At 36.2% G+C, this 22,082-nt stretch overlaps 1 protein-coding gene across 1 annotated transcript in view; it reads right to left on the bottom strand.

Moving 5' to 3' along the window:
- LRPPRC (leucine rich pentatricopeptide repeat containing) overlaps positions 1-22,010 on the bottom strand; it is an 86,963-nt gene extending 64,953 nt beyond the window's left edge. Inside the window, exons 1-12 of the mRNA XM_081157253.1 lie at positions 21,818-22,010; positions 10,768-10,967; positions 9,350-9,472; positions 8,279-8,400; positions 8,115-8,173; positions 7,358-7,444; positions 6,395-6,521; positions 5,916-6,060; positions 5,467-5,612; positions 5,105-5,210; positions 4,916-5,023; positions 568-686 (exon numbers count right to left, since the gene is read on the bottom strand). Coding sequence (XP_081013379.1) covers positions 568-686; positions 4,916-5,023; positions 5,105-5,210; positions 5,467-5,612; positions 5,916-6,060; positions 6,395-6,521; positions 7,358-7,444; positions 8,115-8,173; positions 8,279-8,400; positions 9,350-9,472; positions 10,768-10,967; positions 21,818-21,966 — 1,491 coding nt within the window. The 5' untranslated portion in view covers positions 21,967-22,010. The remainder of the gene's footprint in view (positions 1-567; positions 687-4,915; positions 5,024-5,104; positions 5,211-5,466; positions 5,613-5,915; positions 6,061-6,394; positions 6,522-7,357; positions 7,445-8,114; positions 8,174-8,278; positions 8,401-9,349; positions 9,473-10,767; positions 10,968-21,817) is intronic.
- Positions 22,011-22,082: the final 72 nt, after the last annotated feature.

Consider the following 22,082-nt stretch of genomic DNA (forward strand, 5'->3'; position numbering starts at 1 on the left):
CCATGTTGTTCCTAATTATAGATAGCACTTTGTTTTGAACATGGAGAAAATGGAAAGTGCAACCCTTGCTGATCCAAGTCAATTTCTTCATATGCTCTCTTATTAAGGCTTTCCCTATTCTCATGGGGACAGGGCGTAGTATTGGGTAGGAAAATGCTTTGGAGTCAAACAAAAGATTATTTTAAAAAAACAGAACAGTAAGTATACTGAGAGTATTATGAAAAGTCATATAGAAGTGAAACGCAATATTCAAAAAATGAAAATTATAGCTGCATGTAGAGTGGGATTAAGGAGAAAATATTGTTTTATTTAAATATTTTCTGATATTGGCATATTGTCTTTCAACACACAAAAATGCTGCTTTACTTTCTTTAAGTTATTTTAAGTTTAACCACTATAGATGTTATGCTAACCAGTATTTTTACAAAACTTTAGAAAACTGTATACAAACATGACCATTTTTAGTGCTAAGCTTAATGACTTTTTCTTTTCTTTTTGGTTACACAAAACATGTGGGAGGAAAGATATTTTCTTCAGTTATGAAATTAGAACCATATTTGTAGTCACCTGCAAAATAGCACGAACTGACTTTATGCTATCAAAGGATGGAAACACATAATTTATGTATGTCTCCTGATCAGGATTTACTCCCATTTCATGCATTCCTTTCAGGACTTCAATTATACCTGTAAGATAAAATTTAAAAGCACAGAGATGAAGAATTTGAAATAAATTAACAAAAAAATCAGAAAGTTTAGTTAATTTACTTTCTGAATCATAATGAAGAGTGCTCAGCATTTTGTCTGTCTAAAAAAGAGAGCAGGCCCACTGGGCGTGGCTTGGCGGCTAAGCGCCGACCTAGGATCCAGGTGATCGGGGTTCGATTTCCAGTCAGGGCACATGCCTGGGTTGCGGGCTTGATCCCCAGTCAGGGACGTGCAGGAGGCGGCCGATCAGTGACTCTCTCATCATTGATGTTTCTATCTCTCTCTCTCCCTCTCCTTTCCTCTCTCTGAAATCAATAAAGATGCATTTAAAAATAAAAATAAAAAAAATTAAAAAGAGAACAGAAAAGCAAAAGAACTGGAAAATAAGACAAGTGAAATTCTGTAATATAGAAATGATAATAGAGCTCCCTACTTACCTCACAGGGCAGTCATAAAAATTAAAGGAAAAAAATGTGTGAAACCCTAAAAATATTAAATAAATGTTAATAGTTACAATAATGATTTAATTTTTACCTATCTTAAAATACTCTTAACAATTTTTAAGGTTCCCTTAGATAATATGTAGAATAAATGTAGCATAAGGTAACTATATATTTGATCTTCTAATGTTTGAAAATGGCCAAGAAACTGATTAATTCTTATTCTTGTACAAAACACTTCACCCAATCATCCATGCCTCAAATACTTTTTATTCTCTTAATTCTTCATTTTTCCAGTAATGTTTATCCAGGGGAGGAGTACATTCTGCTTAGATGACCTGCGTTAGTTACTAGCATTTATAACTTGTACGTATTTTTCTAACTGAAACTAAAGCAGGTTTAAGATCTGGGTTCATACCTTCCCTCAGATAAGTTCAGTCACTCCCTCAGCATTCTCAGAGAGCATACCAAAAATATTCACTTCAATAATTTAGCTAAGCACTGGCTGGTGTGGCTCAGTTGGTTGGAGCACTGTCCGATATGCGAAAACGTAGGGTGTAGGGTTCGATTCTGGGTGAGGGCACATACTAAGGTTGCAGGTATGATCCCCAGTTGGGGCACATTCAACTGATCAATGTTTCACTCTCATATCAATGTTTCTCTCTCTCTAAAATCAATAAAAGCATGTCCTCAGATGAGGATTTGAAAAAGTAATAATATAGTCAGATGGGAAGAGAGAAACATCAATAAGGAGAAAAAAAGTGGTTGATTGACATACCTACATACATCCTGCTAAAGAATACAATTCATATTTCTTCTTTAAAGAAGATGAAATAATCATATAAGATAGATCCCAAATCTCTTGTGAACTCAGATAATCTAAACTAAGACTAAATAAACAATCTAATAAAAATATCTCATATACAGACATAAGAAAGTTTATGAATCAAGAGGAAAGGCTCCATTCAAAAAGTTTTATAAGAATTAAAATAGTTCAAACTTTTGGGAAAGATAATGGTTTATCTGACCAACTTTTACCAACTATGACCATTTATATGATTTTAGACTCTAACCAGAGCACTCACTTTATTAGGAGCCAATCTCTTACTTTGAAAAGTACTCTCTATTCAAACACTTCACTCAAGTGGCATTTAGGGTTTTGTATCGGCCCTTCCTTATCTTTTACCCTTCCTATATTCTTATTTTTATATTTTCTAAATATACCAAGAGATGTAGATCCTTAGTCATTCTGGCTTATTTCCTTTCATTCAGGCCAACTTGCTAAAATTGTAAGTGGTGACTTATCTATTTGTTCCACAGAGAAATATACTAGTAAGATGAGCCATAAGGAAGTCATTATAAGAGTCTTTCTTAGTGGTTGGTTATGGTTAAATTCACAGCCAGAAATATTCTAGAATTCAATAAAAATGTGATCATCCTATTGTTGAAAAGTCTCGGTGCACGTTGATCTAACCCCTAAACACCTTTCTTTGATATCCTGAAGGGCTTGATTTATCCACACAAACACTCCTCTACATCTTCCACCACTACAGCCGAAATTTTCTCCTGTTATTTCTACCAGTCCACAGGCAACTTTCCCCAGACAAAGAACAAGTTCACTGCACTAATAAGAATGTTACTTGCTTACCTGACACTAAAGAAACTATAGAATGAATGTAGCCATTTCCCTGTTACATGAAGGAAGATTGTAGAATATATTACTTTACTATATTTCTGGACCTCCTGCAAAGGAGAAACTAGTTTTTAAAACGGTAAAACAATTGACGATATCTTGCACTCTTGAGTTACCTTTCTCACTTCTATTTTTCCAGATAAACCTTCATTGATTCTGGGAAGAGGTTGGGGACTGGGTGAAAAAGGTGCAAGGGATTAAGAAGTACAAATTGCCAGTTACACAAAATTAGTCGCAGGGATGTAAAATACAGCATAGGGAATACACTCAATGTTACCGTAATAACTACGTATGCTGTCAGATGGGTACTAGACTTGCTGAAGTGGTCACTTTGTAAGATATATAAACATCTAAACATTACGTTGTACATCTGAGACTAATATAATATTGCATGTCAACTGTAACTGGAAGATAAATTAATTTTTTTTTAAACTTTCATTGATTAAAAAACTTGGTAACACTTTTTTAAATGTCCCTAATGCAAAGATCAGTACCTAATTTTTAACCAATAGCTAAAAATGTCCATAAAATTCAGCTTAATTCTTTTTAACATCTAGTATGAAAGTATTATGGTATTAAAAAAGAATATTTAAAACAGGACAGAAATTCTCACATGTAATCCCAGCACTACTGACATCTAGACGTGGAACTTAAGTCACTCACTGAATGAATATCTCTGAGGTCCTCAGTTCCTTCATCAATATAATGTGAGCTTTCAACAAGGCACCTCATAAATCTACATTCTAGATTCGAAGAAAAGACAGATTCAAGATAAAGCCCACTTTTCTACTAGTTTGAGCTATGGCTATAGAAAAAAATTACCTGAATTCTTTTGTGTGTACCAAGTAGTGAAAATGTGATAACCAATTCAAGTGTAGATACAGTGCTAAGGTAGAGGAAAGCAAATTTACCTGATGAAGAAACAAACATATAAACAGGGGTCCCAAAAGTATTTTCCTACCTGTGTAAAGGTGGACAATACTAATAAGCCCAAATATTTTCATGGAATGATGTGAACTTTCTGTGGTTCAAAACTATGGGTTTAAAGGTTACTTCTTCAGCATTCAGAATTGGAGGATATGCAAAGAGTTAATCAACCAGCATATTGTTTTCCAAAGATTTTTCTAAAAAGGATTTAGAGACTTTTATAGCCAGAAACAATTAGGGAATACTTGTTTCACTATTTCCTTTAAGCCAGAAAACAGCTATATATTTAAAATAAAATTGCAATATGAAAGTCTGCTAAAAGCACTTTTTTGTTGTTTGTGCATTTTGTTTGTCACCCAATGTCACACTAACAACTCTGCATCTCATTCTAAAGCACATTATACTTCGAGATAAAATGAAAAAAGACCATTTTTTGTTTCCCCAAGGGGAAAGTACTTCTGTTAAAAGCATCTTTTTATGATACTACTCTTTCTGAATTACCAATAATGCAAACCAAAGAATTAGATACTGTACTCTAAAATTTAATATTTGTTCAATTCTTATTCATATCCTATAGACATCCCATGTGTGCAAGAAAAAAGTATGCTAAATGCTTAAACGTACTTAAGAACCTGAAAGACTGAACATTTCTGTCCTTCAATCAGCAGGCTGTCAGGTCATAAGCACTCATTTTGCAATAAAAGTTTTTCTGTCTTTCCTATTATTATAACTCAGCTCAGTTAAGAAGAAACAGATGAGTCCACAAAGAAAATGGCCTGATTATACATAACTTTATCTTTAATAAGGCTAGGCAAACTAATTTCAAATGCTGTACGTAAAATCAAGAAATAAAGCATTTTAGAAAAACATAAAAATAATGAACTATTTAAAACTATACTCACAAGTCTGAATTTTAAGATCAGAGATGAATTAAGAAATAAAATTAAGATGAAAGAGCTTCATTACATTTGTTTTTTTAAATGCTGACGTAATATTTTGCTATGATTTAAATCAGCTCAATTTTCTCAGAAGATCTGATACTAGATCAGAAATAAGTACACTTTCCCAAAGAATTCAATTAGATGTATGTAGAAACTGTTACACCAGATCTCTGAACCATTATAAATCTGTAAAAGGCAAAATCTAACCTTGAATATTTTTCTCCTTCTGATGTCCAACTAGCAATGGCCAGAAATAATGAGTTCTGATAGGAAAACCTTCTTCCTTCAGAGCCTTCATTAGAGCTTTTGCCAAATCTGAAAGAGATACCATGTAATATTACAAAGCTACCTCAGAAAAACTTATTTATGTTGGTTCTAATTATAAGAATATAGTACCGGTTTTATTGGCTAGTAAAGCACACTGGAGTGTGAACTGCAAAGGAGATGTATGTAGCTTGGCTTCCTTTAACTTCTTACAGTAGTCTTTGAGCTTCTCTGTAGGCTAGAGGGGAAAAAAAAGGACACATCAGCTGGATCTACAAATGTCCTACCCTTTGATCTTTAGCAAATATTCTAACACTTTTGGGTTGAAAAATCTGAACCTCTCATCCTCTTCTTACTCAATCACCTTACAACACAAAAACAAAGTTTTCATATTATTTATAAGTGGTCTAATCTCATAATAGGTTCTTACACTTTTTAAAAATCTTATTTCATTACCTATTACACTGTCTACAATGTAAAAATGGACAGAATACCGTATTCATTGTCACACAGTGCCGTAAAAAGAAACTGCCAAAGTCACTCAGACCATCTTCCTTTGTTATAGGACATGCTAATAAAACTTGCAATGCTGTATCTTCCAATCTTTCAGTGACTAAAAGCAAAATAAGGTTCATTGCATCTGGAAAGAAAAACAGATGTCTTTTGTTACTAAACTAAATAATACTTTACACTTCAACCAATATGAAAGACAAACTTATGAAATACAAACACCAAAAGGATATAATATCCTAAATAATAATGAAACACTTTCCCAACAGAACATTCCCATGTATTTATTCATTAACTCAAGTTTTTTAGTTTATTAAGCAGACTTTGAGTCCTATGTTCATCTACCACAACCCCCTATTGTTAGAGAATGCCTTTTTCATCATGTAAAAACAGATTATTAGAAAAATCATGGAAGTAAAAATTTTTAAACTACCTGGAATAAACCTTCTTTCATATGCAATTTTGTCCAAAATTTCTGAGACATACTGAGGATAACCAGCTTTACTGAAGCTAAATATAATTTGCAATAAATCACGGTCCATAAGGTAAAGATCAGACTTCTCCACCTTCTCCAGAGTCTAGACAGTTCCAGAAATTAGAACAAGTTAGAAACCAGTATTTTTAAATTAAACCTAAATATATTAAAATACAAAAATTTTTTAAAAATCAGGAACACGTATCTTCTAAAAATTTTGAACTTCTTTTATAAAACAGAAATATTCTGTTTCAACACTGTTACATTTACATTAACAACGACATACCAAACTACAGCAATTTTCTTATCAATACCATTGTCTACAGAGATATTTTTAAAAGCAGAGATAAACTATATTCTTCTGCTTCGTGCAAAACATAACATAAGTTTATACAAATGATTTTAAAGTATGTTTATTTACACAATATAAGTCATACCTGCTTCACATGGTCAATGTCACCCTTCTCAGCATACGCATTCAATAAGGCTAGATACGTGTCTGGACCAGGCTCAATTCCTGCCTCTTTCATCACTGTGAGAATATTCTCTGCATTCTCCATATCTCTGTAAGTAAATTCAAAGAAAGTGAAACAGGTTACTATAATACTACCAAGTGTAATATTATCATTCCATCTCAAATGTATTACCTATGCTTATTAAAATTAAAAATACTTAAGTACCATTTAGAAACATGGTAACATCAGAAAAGGGAAATATATATTAAACTGGTTATAGGTTTCCAAAATAATAAAGATCATAAACATCTCAAAATTTTACAGGTAACTTTTCCAAAAGAGAAACCAAATTGTATAATAATTACATAGACATTAAATAGTGTGCATTCTTTCACTAAGTATGCTAATAACTCAAATTTACCTTTTTAGTAAATTATTCTTCAAATCAAAAAATATTTTTCAGGGCACTAGCAGATCAGTTAAACTTTATGAAGTCAGTTACTATTTTTTTATATGTCTTTACTGATTTCAGAGAGAGGAAGGGAGAGGGAGAGAGAGAGCTAGAAACATCAATGATGAGAGTGTCATCATTGATCGGCTGCCTCTTGCACGCCCCCGATTGAGGATCAAGTTCACAACCCAGGCATGTGCCCTGACAGGGAATCGAAGCACGATCTCCTGGATCCTAGGTTAATGCTCAACCGCTGAGCCACGCACCGCCGGGCCAAAGTCAGTTACGATCAGGCTCAATTTTTAAAACTGAACATTTTCAAGTAAAAGTTTTATGAAACTGATAAATATAAGAATAAGGTATTTTTAAAATATGCAGGTTGTACCTCACAAGCTTTTTTTTGAGGGGGTAGATAAACATGGTTTAAGAATTTTCTACAATATTTTTCTATAATTTAAACCTTGCTTGAAAACAAAACCTTAGATTGAACATACCCAGCTCTTGCGTGCCCTGTAACAAGGGCACTGAATACTGCCTCTGTGACTGGAAGATCCTTAGTTTTCATAAATCCAAGAATCTTGCTGCAATAAAAAATGAAATGAAAATACTCCTTGGAATTATATATCAAAAACACTTTCTATAACATGTACACACAAAACCCCATTCATTGAAATTATATCAATAGTCTTGAAGTACTCTTGTTAAAAATAGTAATTTTTAAAAATCAGACTGTTTCTTCTATACTAATTAACCTTCAAAAAGCATAAAGTTTAATACAATTCACTTGAGTTAAAAATGAGATTATACATTTCAACTTCTCCCTTATTTCCTAAACCCTCTATCCAAAGGTAGTAATAAATTTTACATAAGCAGAGAAATGTGACAACTGATTTTATATGAATCAGTGAGATAAATATTGTTTTATAAATTAATAGTTTAAATGGCTGAGAACATTTCCTTAACGAAATGATAATTTAAATAAAGTAAAGCCAGCTTTGTAACTCAACTATCTTAAACCTCTGCTTTGATAAATCAAATTTTTAATTAAAATAGCAATTTTTATTTATCTTTTACCTCTTACATAATTTTATACTGTATGTAAGTCATATTACCAAATATGCTAGATTAGAATACTTCTGACATAATTCCCCTTACTAAGAAGAAACCAAAAAAGAGAGAGAGTGAATATATTCTAGGTTTATAAGGCTTATACATTTGTTTCCTTATACATATGTTTATAGAGTTCCATACCTGGCACCTTCAATATCTCCCACATTACAATAAGCAGCAATCAACCTTTGGTATGTCACCTGTCAATGAAATGGACCAGTTAATATTTTTTCAATAATATTTCTGGGTGTAAAAAAAAAAAAAAGAGATGTGACCAACAAACATTTACAATAGTAACTACCTACTCGATTTGGTTGAATGTTTTTTTCCTCCATTTTTGCTAAGAAGTCAGTTGGTGAAAATTTATGTTCATTTTGAAGGTAGACTTTAAGTAAAGCATTATAGTGACTTACATCATACACAGTACCTACAAATGAAATTTAAATCAAATTGTTAGAAAAGCACTTAAAATCATATTCTTTATCACAACTAAAACATGTGTACTTAAATTTAAAAAACAAAAAAATCTGATCGCTTCAGTATTTCACCCCAAACTTAGACCCACCTGTTAGAAAGCCTCTCAGAATAAACAGAGCAAGCTAAACATGTAAGACAGTAATGACTGAATTACTGTACAGTTACAAGTAACTACCTACTCAGATATTAGTACTGCACATAAACATATAAACATTTTTCTTCAAAATGGTAGCATAGTATACACATTGTTCTGCACCTTAATTTTTAATTATATTTTTGAGAGCACCTCATATTAATATATAAAAGCAAAAGAACAAACTAAAAGGGCCTTTGGTCAGTCAAAGTTATAAACGCACATACCATTTGACTAAGCAGTTCCATTTGTTACAATTTATATGCAGATATACTCACATTTACAGAAGGATATTCTTCATTGTAGCTTGTTTACAACTGCACAGTATTCCATTTGATGAACACTCCATAATTTATTTAACCAATCCCCTACTGAAGGACATTAAAATTGGTTCTAATTTCTTATTCTTATAAACAAGCTACAATGAAGAATTTCCTTCTGTGAGTATATCTGCATCTAAATCTAACAAATGGAATTGTTTAGTCAAATGGTATGTGCATTTATAACTTTGAGACCAAAGGCCTTTTTAGTTTGTTCTTTTGCTTTTTTCCCTACCATAAACGTAATACTTGTTATGAAAAATTATTTTATTCTTAATGCCCCTAGATGTCACTATAACTCACCAAATATATCATATTACAAAATTTATGAACCAAGTAGCCCTTCCATAAAATTAAATTACAGCATTTATGTAAAGAAATTCTTTTTAACTAAAGGAAAAAAATATCTGCACCTTTTATACACATCACATACTCAAAAATCATACCCAATTTCTGAAGTTTGTCCCATATCCTATGAACCAACTCTGTCCTCTCTGAGAGCTTTAATTCAGGCAAGAGAGAACCACAGCTGCGCAGCAGAAGCAAGGCATGATTACCACCTGGGCAACCTATGAAAAAAGATTAATGGGCAACATTTAACATAGTACCAATATTATATAAATATCAAATTTTAAACTGAAATCTGTAAGTATTCAAAACTCTCTTGCCTCCCTAAAGATAATATTGAGACTGCAAATAAACTGGAAAAATCCTATCCTAATCCACAAATATAATTTACAATGTTACCAAAAGTTCTAAGTTTTTAAAAACAAGTCTGCTTTCTTAAGGCAGCTAAGGTTATGAATCGATGTTATTTGCAAGACTATAGAATACAAAAATACAAAGAACCTAATTTATAAGCAATGCTTATTGCAAGTCAAAGGCTAAGTTTCTCAGTACCTTATGAAATAACACAAAGCAGTACAATTAAAACCCATGGGTATCAATTTTACGTTTATAAACAGTTACAAAATAATATAAACTTCCTGTCCTTTATCAGAATGTCCCTGAAAGTTAACTTTAAACAAAAACAAAAATAAACCACTAACTGTATGATTATCTATACACACAGAAAGTACACTAGTGGTTGCCTAGGGCTGGAAGAAACTGGAAGTTTGGGGGCTGATGGGGATACAGAGATTTCTTTTTAGGGTGAAAGAAATGTTCTGATATTGATTGTGGTGACGGCTGTACAACTCTGAATAAATCAAAGAGAAAATGAAAAATATAATTTAAATGCACATTAATTATAACTGACACTTCTCTGATATCCCTCTTCATTAGACTCTATAAGCTTCTTAATGTGACTGAAATCCATGGATGGGCTTTAAGAAGCTGAGGTATGCTCTGAAACTACATACAAAATTATGTGTGTTTGCATGTGGGCTTTTTTTGTGTGTGAGGGGGTGGGGGAATAAAGAAAGGGCTTACAAACATCCATCAAATCACCAAAGGTACATAAGTGGCTCAAATAAATTTTAATAGCTAAGGGAAAGTAAAAGGGAAATACTAAAAGAGAAATGCTTACCAGTGTCTCTGGAAATCTGTCATGTGTGATCATTTTAGGCAAAGCTGACATTATACAATGGAAAATAAGAAAAACTAGTATCTTCCTAGAAAATTTACCACTAAAAGCGACTCTTTTATAAACTGTGAAAAGCAAAAAGGCAATTTTTGATTTTGAAATAAACACCTGAGACAAAATGTTTTACTTAAAACTTAGCCCTAATGAGTTGAAAAGACAGATAATCATAACATAAAATCATGATCATTAGAAATAACAAAATTAAAATTATCAAAGAGCTTGCCCACAAACAAGTACTTAGTAAAAGTTCAACTTTCTGAACAGAAGAGTTTGAAATACCTGAGTGACAGGTGTTATCAAAGACTTTTTGTAGAAGTGTCTTTGGGATGCGGCCAGTTCTTCGGACAGAATTATCTAGTCTCATTAGAGCCCAATCAAATTGATTGGCATTTCTTCTTTGAGAAAAAGTGGACTCTTCTTGAAGATAATTCTTTTTTTCAGCAGCAATGGCATACAGCCTGGCGTGGCTCAGTCGTCCTCTATAAAATGAAACACAATAATAAACTAAGTCAACTACTACCCATACAGGTCATCTTTTTGAGCAAAATTTATACAAGGCTTTTTTAATTAGTTACTAAATATATAAATTCATAGTGCAATAGCTTTTTTCTCAGAGAAGTATAAACTAGTAGGAAAGCTTGACTTTTGCTTTAAGTAAAAATCACAGGGGCACATACAAATTGCATGCAAAGTAAATCTCTTGATTAATTATTTGATGGGGTATTGATAACCTTCCATATGAAATCATTCCAAACTAAGACAATAATATGGTATGTTTTAAGTGTGTGTGTGTTTTAAATCTCCCTGAACCAAAACAAGTTTAATGAAGGAAAATGAAGCAGTTTATGCTGCAGTGCTCTTCACACCTTTACAAATGAGAAAAGGGATCTAAAATGTAACTAAAATTCTAATAACTACATTCAAATGTCTTCAAGGTGTAAGCCTATTATGAATTTAAAAGAAGACTAATGTCCAAGTTAAAATTATGCAAATTTTTTTTAGAAGGATCATTCAGAACAAAAGAATTTCCCAATTGTTTCATCGCTCAATTTAGATCTGCTTTCCATCTGTCAAAATGCTAGTTGTATACTTTTCAAATTTTTTTAATCAACCAGAACTATCAAAAATAAAACTAGAATTCTGGTGTTAAACATCATTTAACTTCGAGAAGTAAAAAAAAAAAGTTTATAAGTTAGGTAAGGTCAAACTAGTACATGTGTGTTTATAAAGAGCAAACAACCTTTAAACCATTCAATATTTTAGTAGTACAGGCCTAACATGCAATCCAAATGCCATAAAACATGAAATCAGAGGTATTCCATGCTGTAGAAATGCAAGCTATACTTGATTTCAAATATCAAACTTAAAAATAATCCCGTGTGTGATGGAAACCATCATAAATCTTTGAATTGAATTTAAACTTTCTCTGCATTTGAATATCATTAACACAAAATTTCTAATTCAGAGATTTATATATGTATTCCAAAATACTCTAAACTTTTCAATAGCAGCCAGTAAGTACAAATGACTAAATAATATATACAGTTAACCATGTATAATATAAAAATACTCTACTTACTAATCCAAGAATGCCTTCAGGATTATAAACACATGTTCTGGCATGTGTACATTTTTACCACAATTACCCAAATAAATATTTATATAGTAATAAGTTTAATAATAAAACTGATTTTCTACGTCATTAACCTGGAAGGCCAATCCCCAACTGAATGATTAAGTATGTGATGTTATATTAAAGAAATCTACACCAGTAGTTTCATCACAAGGTTATGTAAAACACAGAGGTAGTAATTGATACTAGACTAGAAATGCTACCACCATGATCTGGGACAAATCACAACCACTCTAGTTCATCAATGATTCCACCTAAATAAACAAATATAATGAAATGAAAATAAAATGGAAAAAACCAGGATGCTAACTAAGACAGTATCTCATTTAGTTGATTAAAGTTTGTTAAATGAGCAAAATTAATTAAATGCTAGATTATTACCTACAAACCACAAAAGATACATTCCTACATATATATTTATTCCTTATTTTCAAACGTTTTCTCTGGCCATTTACTTGACTACTAGATCAGTTGCTACTAAACTATGCTTTTGTTAGTCAAGCAAACACAAAATGACATTATTTTAAATCACCCAGAATAATGTGTCAAGTTCAAGTGAGTGTGCAATACTGTTCAACAAAAGCTGATTAATATAGAGATATCAAATTGTAGTTAACTTTATTTGCCAATGTTTTTTACACAACACAAATCTGATAAACTGTGAAAAATAAAAATAAATAAAACCTTTGCTTTTTAAATGCAGTTTTAAAACGTTAACATCAAACATAAAACAAAATTCAGGCAGAAGACACAGATGTTAATAAACCAGCAGTGCATTCTGAACACTCTAAAGCTAATTTCTCTTACAAATCTTTAATGCAGCCTTTAAACATAAGTGTGTGAAGAATAGTTTCATTAGTTAAGTTGAAATATGAAGCTGCTACAAAATAAACTGGGGTAGGGGAAGGATTACATATTTAAATAAAAGGATTCTTTAGTCTTCAAAAGAATTCTCCATTTCTTCCCCACATGGCAGTGCTTTCTACATTTATTATTTGGCCCAGAAATTATTTTTAAATTCACTGAACATATCCTGAAGGAAATGAGAATTTCATAGCCTAGAGCAATAAGTATGTTGTGATAGAAAGTAAAGAAAAGAACAAATCCAGGGGTTAGGTGGGTCCATCAAGCTGGAATGCTCTGTCTCTAAATGTTGACGACCAAAATGGATGTAACCACATAACCTGTCAAAAATGGCTCAGGAGTTCCCTCCTAAGACTTCGGCACTCACCACTGATACTCAGGTTACCCATGAATTTTCTCTGGCAAAGCTGGCATTTGAAAAGTTATTTTTCTCATGTTTTTAAAATTGGTCACGGTGATTTTTATTTTGACTCTTAAGTACAAAAAAAAAAAAAAAAATTAACAGTTTTATAGTTGAGTGTCTATATTTCAAAAAGATATGACAACCTGATTTTTATAAGCAGGCTTCCATCTGTCAGAAGGCTCTTTAAAATTAATACTTTACTTTTTCAAGGAATTTTTTAGGTTTACAGAAAAATTACCCAGAAAGTACAGAATTCCCATATACCCTCTTCCTCCTCCATCCAGTTTCCCCTATTAATATCTTGTATTAGTGTGATACATTTGTTACAAATGATGACCAATATTGATACATTAACAAAGATCTATAGTTTATGATAGGGTTCATTATCTGTGTGTACATATCTATGGATTTTTACAAATACATGACATGCATTACAGTACCATACAAAACAGTTCCACTGTCCTAGAAATGCCCTGCACTCCACTTGTTTTTCCCTTACCCCCTCTGCCTGAACCCCTGGCAACCACCTTTTACTTGATTCTATAGCTTTGCCTTTTTCAGAATGTTACAGAGCTGGCTCATACAGTAAGTATGTAGCCCTTTTCAGACTGGCTTCTTTCACATTTAAGTTTCCTCTGTCTTTTCATGGCTCAATAGCTCATTTCTTATCAGTGCTTCATAATATTCCATTGTACGGATGTACCATAATTTACCTGTTCACCTATTGAAGAACATATTGGTTGCTTCCAATTCTGGGAATTATTAATAAAGGTACTATAAACATTTGCGTTCAGGTTTTTATGTGAACATAAATTTTCAACTTATTTGGGTAAATATCTAGGAGTGTGACTGCTGGATCATATGGTAAGTTTATGTTTATTTAGCTTCATAAGAAACTGCCAAACTATATTCCAAACCAACTAACATTTTGTATTCCCAGCAGCAATTAATAACTCCCTACTGCCCCACATCCCCAACACTTTGTGCCATAGATGTTTTGGATTTTAGCCATTCTAACAGATATGTAGTAGTTATTTAATCGTTGTTTTAATTTACAATTCCCTAATGACATATGGATGTTGAGCATCTTTTCACATGCCTTGCCTTCTGTATTTCTTTTTGGGTGAACTGTCTGTTCAGAACTTCAGCCCACTTTTCAATTGGGTCATTAAGTCTCATTATTGAATCTTAAGAGTTCTTTTGTATGTTTTGAATAGTCTCAGTGTTTACTTTTTCAAGTAAATGTTTTATTGAAGCATTATTCATTCCTTTTAAATTTGGAATATCCACCAACTAATCATATCCCTTCCCTATTCTCATCTTCACTGTTGTTATGAGTCAATTTAGCGTCACTTTTGAGCTATCAGAGTTTAAAGAAGGATGGAAAAATATGATAGAATAGGTATAATTAGTAGTTAATGTAATGTCTATTATGCATTTAATTATACCTCTAGGTCTGCGATTTTCAACCTTCCTCATCTCATGGCACACATAAACTAATTACTAAAATGCTGCAGCACACCAAAAAATATATTTTTTGCCTACCTAACAAACCAAAAAACGGCATAATTTTGACTCATTCACACCGGAAAGCTACTGTTGTGCTGGCTGTTGGTTTTTTTACTTGACAATCTAAGGGAAAAGAGGTCAGTGCTTCTGACTAAATAGTCAGGTATTGCATGGTTTAAAAATTTTTGCAGCACACCAGTTAAAAATCACTGCTCCAAGTAATAGAAAATTATGACTATAATCCTCCTTTTACAGATAAGAAAACTGAAGCAATTTGCTCAAAGTCACAGTAAAAGCTAGTTAATGACAGGATGATAGGGCCAAAATTTGTACTCAAGTAGCCTCATTCTGAAATGAGTTCAACATAGTGAAAGAGCATTAAAGAATCTAATCTGGCTACAATAGGGTTTCACACTGGAAAGGGGTAAAAATTAAACCTAGACAGGGAAGGTGAGACTAGATCATGGAAAGCCTCCAATGGCTGACACGGGATTTGGATTTTATATATGCTTATAAAACATGAGACTGATTTTCATAACGCTGTTCTCTCAACTTAATTTTGTTGTACCATTCTGTAGGCAATGGGGATTGCAAACATCACTTATGTTCTCACCAATCCCTTATTTTAACTACTCCACTTGCGTTTTCTTTAGCCTGTTGATATAGCTGATTATATCAATTGGTTTTCAAGTGTTGAGCCAGCCTCACACACGTGGTCACAGTATACAATTCTTTTTATACATTTTATACACATACTGATTCCACTTAAGTTTTAACATGTTAAAAATTCAAAAAGATGACTCCTCCTAAAAGTGGTTGGTGCTCCTTTCAGATTACTCCTTTGCTACCCACTATACCACCACTACATTGTTCCCTGAAGTTCAAAATCTTAGGATAATTATTTTATTGTTCAATCCCTCTCACCCTTCACACCCCTCCTTCCAAGCAAGGTAGAAGAGTCAGCTGGCCAAGCAAGGAAGCAACAGATGGGATGAGGTTGGAGAGGAAGACTGGCCAGACCATGAAGGATTTTGAAGCTAAGGAGTCTGGGTTTTCTTCTATGTAGATTTTATTCCAGGTATAGAACTGTGTCAGATATCACAGGTTTACAAGCAGGGGTTATGGCATGATCTATTTCTGTTTTGCAAAGATCAGTCTAGCTGCTGGGTGGAGTATAAATTAGAGGGCAGCAAGAATTAAAACATACCATTTAGGAAGCTGTTACAATGCAGTCCAGGTAAGAGACTGATGGAAGCCTGGACTCCAGTGGGCAGTATAGATGGGACAGAAATACATATCACCAAGGCCATCACCTGATTTAATTACAAATTCCAGGCAACAAGTTGCACTACACAATTTGTTAATTCTCACCACCATGAAGTGAAGAAAATTTTACGTGTAAGTGCTTACTTAATCCTCTGTATACATCCAACCCTATTGTGTATCATTTTCATAAGCACTTGAGAAGCACAGTCTTAGAGACAAAAACAGAAGGCTCAAGGCCTAGTGGAAATACACAAGCTTTAAGAGTGTGGGCTTGAGTCCTACAGACCGGCCTGAGTTCAAGCTCAGCCATTTACAAGATGTGTGACTTTGTCCAAGTTACTGCAACTCTCTCTAAGCCTGTAAAATCTGAGAGGTAACAGTATCTACACCTCACAAGAGTATCACAAAAATTTACTGATATATACAGTGTTTCCCAAATATCACATTTCCACTAGGGAAGATGGTTTTTGATTGCACATAGACAAAGATTTTCCATTTTAGTGGTTCTATTTATTTTAATAAATATTTAAAAATAATTATCACAGCAAGCTCTTTATTTTACTAGCATTCTCACTTAAGACAAAATTAAGTTATAAAAATGTCAGTTTAAACCTAAAATCTACGTCAAAAAAAATATTAAATATAAATAATACTTCAGGTAGTACTCAGCTTTGGCAAAAAAATCTCAAGGCAGTACACAAATGGCCAAAGTTTGGGCAACGCTGGGAAACTGTATATAAAGGACCACCCAAAGTAAGTGTAATAAATACTATTTATTTACTAAAGCATTTTCTTCTTTTTAAATGTACTAGCAGAAAGTGTAAGACTTATTTTAAAAGGCCTACTCAAATCCAAGCTATACTATTTAACAGCTACGTGGCTCTGGGAAAGGTATTTGGTCTAAGCATTAAGCATTAATTCCTTTATCTGAAGAAAAATATTACCTTGTAAAGATCACATTAAAAAAACAAAATGAATATGAGATTCCTAATAATAGTGTTCAAAAAGGCTCTTAATATAGAATGTGCTCAATAAACATCTGTTGATCGACCGTTTTTCTAATCTTTCATAGAGCTGTCACAATGAACTTTCTCCGTGAACTATTTTGCAAGACCTCAATTCTTCAAAAGGTTTTGCCCAGTTAAACTGTCCTAAACACAGCTTTATGCTTTATGGTAAGTCGCAAAATTTCAGAACAAAAAAGTGTGCAACTCTCCTACACTTTGATAATAGTCTCCTGGCTTGAAACACCAATGCCATTCCTTTCCCCCTATTTAAATGTTCCCTCCAGCTGAGGCTCCTCCAGTCTATAGGGATGTCTCAGCTATGACAGGAAGTGAAGAAGGGTCAGTTAACCAGGTTGGGATCTATAATGTGATGTGGATACGCTTAATTAAAGTCTACCAAGTGAGCCCTGGCCAGTGTGGCTCCGTGGTTAGAGCATAGGCCTCCCCTCCAAAGGGGCACATGTGGGAGGGAACTGATCAACGTTTCTCACATCAATATTTGTCCCTCTCTCTCTCCCTCCCTCTCTCTAAAAAAATATGTACTTTTTGGTGCTCCCATTTTGAAAAAAGATTAACAATTCTAATAATTTCACTTAATAATACTCATCTTTCCTTCCCAGACAGGACATTCCTGGAAATAAAGATCAGGGTAAATCTGTCGAAATTAACTGCACTACATGAATGGGTTTAGTACCCCATCAAACTTCTTTGCATCTCACAATATTCCTTCCTCAATGTCTAAGATTTTCATTGATATACTCAATTCAAGGTAAAAAGAATAAGACAAAGTTCCTAACTTCAAGCAACTTACAGCCAGGTCTGGAGTGCCAGTGGGTACTTATGTAATGACAGTAATGGATGCTTTAGTAATTCAGGCTGAGAGAGAAAGTACAAAAAAGGAGCAGTCAAATGAAAGAAATGGTCAAAAAAGATTTAACAAAGGGGAACACTTAAGTAGGGGGAAGGGGAGACATAGCCCCAAAGTGAACATTATACTCAAAGGCAAGCAGATGTGCAACATGCCCCATGAGAGCCTTGCTGGTCCACAGACAAGCAGCATTTTTATCATCTGGGGGCTTGTTAGAAATGCAGAATCTCAGTCCCCTACCTACACCTATAAAATCAGAACCTACGTTTTTAACAAGATCCCCAGGGAATTCTTATGCTTATTATAGTTTCAGAAGCTCTGCTGACTTCAAAATAGTAGTCTGGTATGACTAGAATATAGGATGTCATGGAAAATAACTCATAAGAAGAGAGGCTCCAGAGGCATCTCCAGATCATGAAGCATCTTATCCTGGATCTAATGGGAGTCACCACAGTGTCTGACTGTACGTAAGAAAATGCCATGATCAAATTATCAGACACTAGGAAATGATACGGAAGTTGGAGGAAGAAGGGATTCACTCCAGATGAAGTAGATCTAACACAAGAGTGGGGAACCTTTTTTCTGCCAAGTACCATTTGGATATTTATAACATCATTCTTGGGCCATACAAAATTATGAATTTAAAAAACCTACTGCCCAGCCGGGCATGGCTCAGAGGTTGAGCGTCGACCTGGGACCCAGGCGATTAGGGTTCGATTCCTGGTCAGGGCACATGCCCATGTTGCAGGCTTGATCAATGACTCTCTCATCATTGATGTTTTTCTCTCTCTCTCTCTCCTTTCCTCTCTCTGAAATCAATAAAGGTATGTTTTAAAAAAAAAAAATTAACCTGCTATATTTGGTTAAACATTTAATTACCTCACCCTGAAGGGGATGGCTGAAACTGCTTCTCTTTGGTGAGGCCTTGGCAGGTCCAGACCAAATGATTTTATGGGCTGGACATTCCCCATCCCTGATCTAACAGGACTTAATCACTGTGCAGTCAATACATGGAGGGAGGTGTCAATGAAAGATGAACAAGAAATCTTGAGGAAACAGCAATATCAATATTCACTGAAGCAGAGAACACAAGAGGAACAGATTTGGGAGGAAAAACAAGCCCAATATGAGATGTGATGGGCCTGAAGTGCCTGTAGTTCAATCAGTGGATGTCTAGTAGATGGTCTATGTACAGGAGGAGAAATAATGCCATCATCAGATAACATTAAAATAGAAGAGGTCACCCAAAGGGGGTACAAAAAAATAAGAAAACAAAGGACTAAGGACAACCCTCCCAAAACATCAGCAGTTAAGAGATAGAGGGAAATGGAAGCAACAAAGTGAGAAAATCCTAAAGAGAAGAAAATAAAAAGAGTGGTGTCACTGATGCCAAAAACAGTGTCTCATGAAGGCGAAGTGGGAGACAGAGTAATATGCCAGGGATTCAAGGCCTTGACCGTGGATCATCTCACACTACATAAGTGATTAGAAGGAGTTACATATATCAATGGTTCTTTCTAAGTGATAGAATTAAGGGTGATATTTAGTTTATTGCTTTCCCCCTGTATTTTGCAATTGTTCCTCAAGGCACATGAGTTTTATGATTTAAAAATATACAATAAGCCCGGCAGGGCATGGCTCAGCGGTTGAGCGTCGACCTAGGATCTAGGCGATCGGGGTTCGATTCCCAGTCAGGGCACACGCCCGGGTTGCGGGCTTGATCAATGACTCTCTCATCATTGATGTTTCTATCTCTCTCTCTCCCTCTCCTTTCCTCTCTCTGAAATCAACAAAGATATATTTAAAAAATATATATATATATACACAATAAAAAAATTCAGACAATGATGGCTTTTGCAGTGGGTAGACAGTGAATGCAACGTGAGGAAATGAAGGACGGGAGTACAGGCAGGGCAGAGATTGGGAAGCATCGAGAGGAAGTCTAGAGTCCCGGGAAAGGTTCTGTCTTTCAGGAAGGAAAAACCTAGGCATGCTTAGAGACGGAGGGATAGAAGACTGCACAGAAAAAGTTTTCAGTATCCAGGAGAAAAAGGGAACAAATACTTCTTTACTTGCTGTGAGCTGAGCACACAGTAGTGAGCAAGACAAAGTTCTGCTCTCATGCAACTCATTTTTTACTAAGAAAAGAGAAAAGATAAGCAAATATCAGACAAGTGAGACAGGCCATGATAAAATTAAAATAGGGTAGTTTTTTAGAGTGCGTGTTGAGGTAAGGGTTCTCTGAAGAAACAGCATTTGAGTCCTAAATGACAAGAAATCAGCTTTACAAAGACGCGGGAAAGGCCTATTACCTTTACTTTGCAGAGAGAGACTGAAGATCACAGAGGATAAGTAAGATTTCACAGCAAGTAAGCGGAACCCAGGTCTGATGGACACCCAGACAGACCTTTTATAATACAGTACCCTTTCTGCTCCACTGTGTGCCCTCTGCTGTTCCCCTCAAATTTAACAGTGAAGATGAACGACACCACTGACCAAGATGTTAAGGACTGGGAAAGTGTGAGGAACTGGCATGACTTTGTCAGAAGAAACTCTTCGAAAGCCAAAAGATGTAGCTCTGCAAAAGCACAGGCATGACTTCTAAAGGTCAACTATTGAGGCCTAATGAGAAAATCCAGGCAGGCTCCAGGTTACAAGGAGGCTACATGCCAAAGATTTATAACTGAGTTGTTAAGGAGTCATAAAACATTTCCTCCGCGTAATTTTATCCAGAAAATAGTTTTCCAGGCTTGTCCACAAAGATCCACTTAATCCCAATGATTATAGCAACTAATAAAGCACTTACTAGGTACCAGGCCCTATGTTAAGTCCTTTAGAAACAATCCTACCAACACTGTTAACTATCACTACTCCCAACTCCCAACTCGGGAAATAGGTCTGGAGATACTAAGGAACTTGCCCAATGGCGGGACGCAGGTAAACGGCCTATTACAGACCCTTAGCACTTAGTCCTTACGCTCTCTTCCCAAACACCTTTACTTTAAACACTAGTCTTTCAAAATCAGCTTTTCCCAAATTCTAAAACCTCAGGCCCATCTCCCCCTCTCAGGTGGTCAGGGTACTAATCCAATGAACACTTTCATCCAGCTTCCCGACTGCGTCGCCCCCCGCCCCCCGCAAGCCTAACGCCAAACCCGCCTCCGGCTAGACCCGTCCGCGAGCGCACCGCTCACCGCCCCGCCGCCGCCGCCACTGTGACCTGCCCCTCCGCCCCGCGCCTGCCAGCGTCCCTTCCCTCGCGGGACCGCCGTGCCCGTGCCCCGCCCGCACCTCGCGCCGGCCAGCACTCAGGGGAAGGCGGAGGGCATTCAGGCAACAGCTCCCACTCGTCGTCACTCCACTCCCGTCTCTAAGCGACCTCCCGCTCGCTCAAGACTCCCATCCTGGTCTCACCGCCCCAAAGAAAATCCGAAACCGAAGCGCTCGCGGGCCGCCGGTCAGCCACCGGGCTTGCACGTGGGCAGCGCGCGGGCCGCCCCTCCTCGGACGCGGGAGGCACGGCCCCCCGCGGCCGCCGAAGCCCCTCTCAGCGCCCGAGCCGCGGCCCGAGGGCAGGGTCCAAGCCGGAAGCGAGCCAGGCCCGCGGCCATGACCTTCGGAGGCGACCAACCCAGCCATCCGAAAGCCCCGGGATGTGTGGCCGCGGCGCGGCGACGGGGGCGCGGAGAGGGCAGCGGAGGGGCCCGTTCCCCGCCAGCGCCGACGGCCCCGGAAGGCGCGAGAGCCGCGGGTGGGCTGAGGAGAGCGCGGGCACTCACCCGGCGGCCGGCGCGGCGCGAGCTGCGGGCGGACAGAGGGCGGCGAGCGGCCTGCCCGGGCCGCTGGCAGCGAGGCGCAGGGGGAGCGGGAGGCGCGCGGCCGCCCCGGCACGGAGGAGCCACCCGGCGGGTCGCAGGAGCGCTGCCATGGCTCGGCTGTCCCCGCGGCCAGGTGCACGTTCCCCGGGAAGGGCAGGGGGAGCACGTGACCTCGGGGTCGCCCGGCGCGGGAGAGACCAAAGGCCGAGCGCGCCCGACGGGAGGG

This window comes from Miniopterus schreibersii (genome assembly GCF_964146895.1).
Source record: "Miniopterus schreibersii genome assembly, chromosome: 13".
Lineage (NCBI taxonomy): Eukaryota > Metazoa > Chordata > Mammalia > Chiroptera > Miniopteridae > Miniopterus > Miniopterus schreibersii.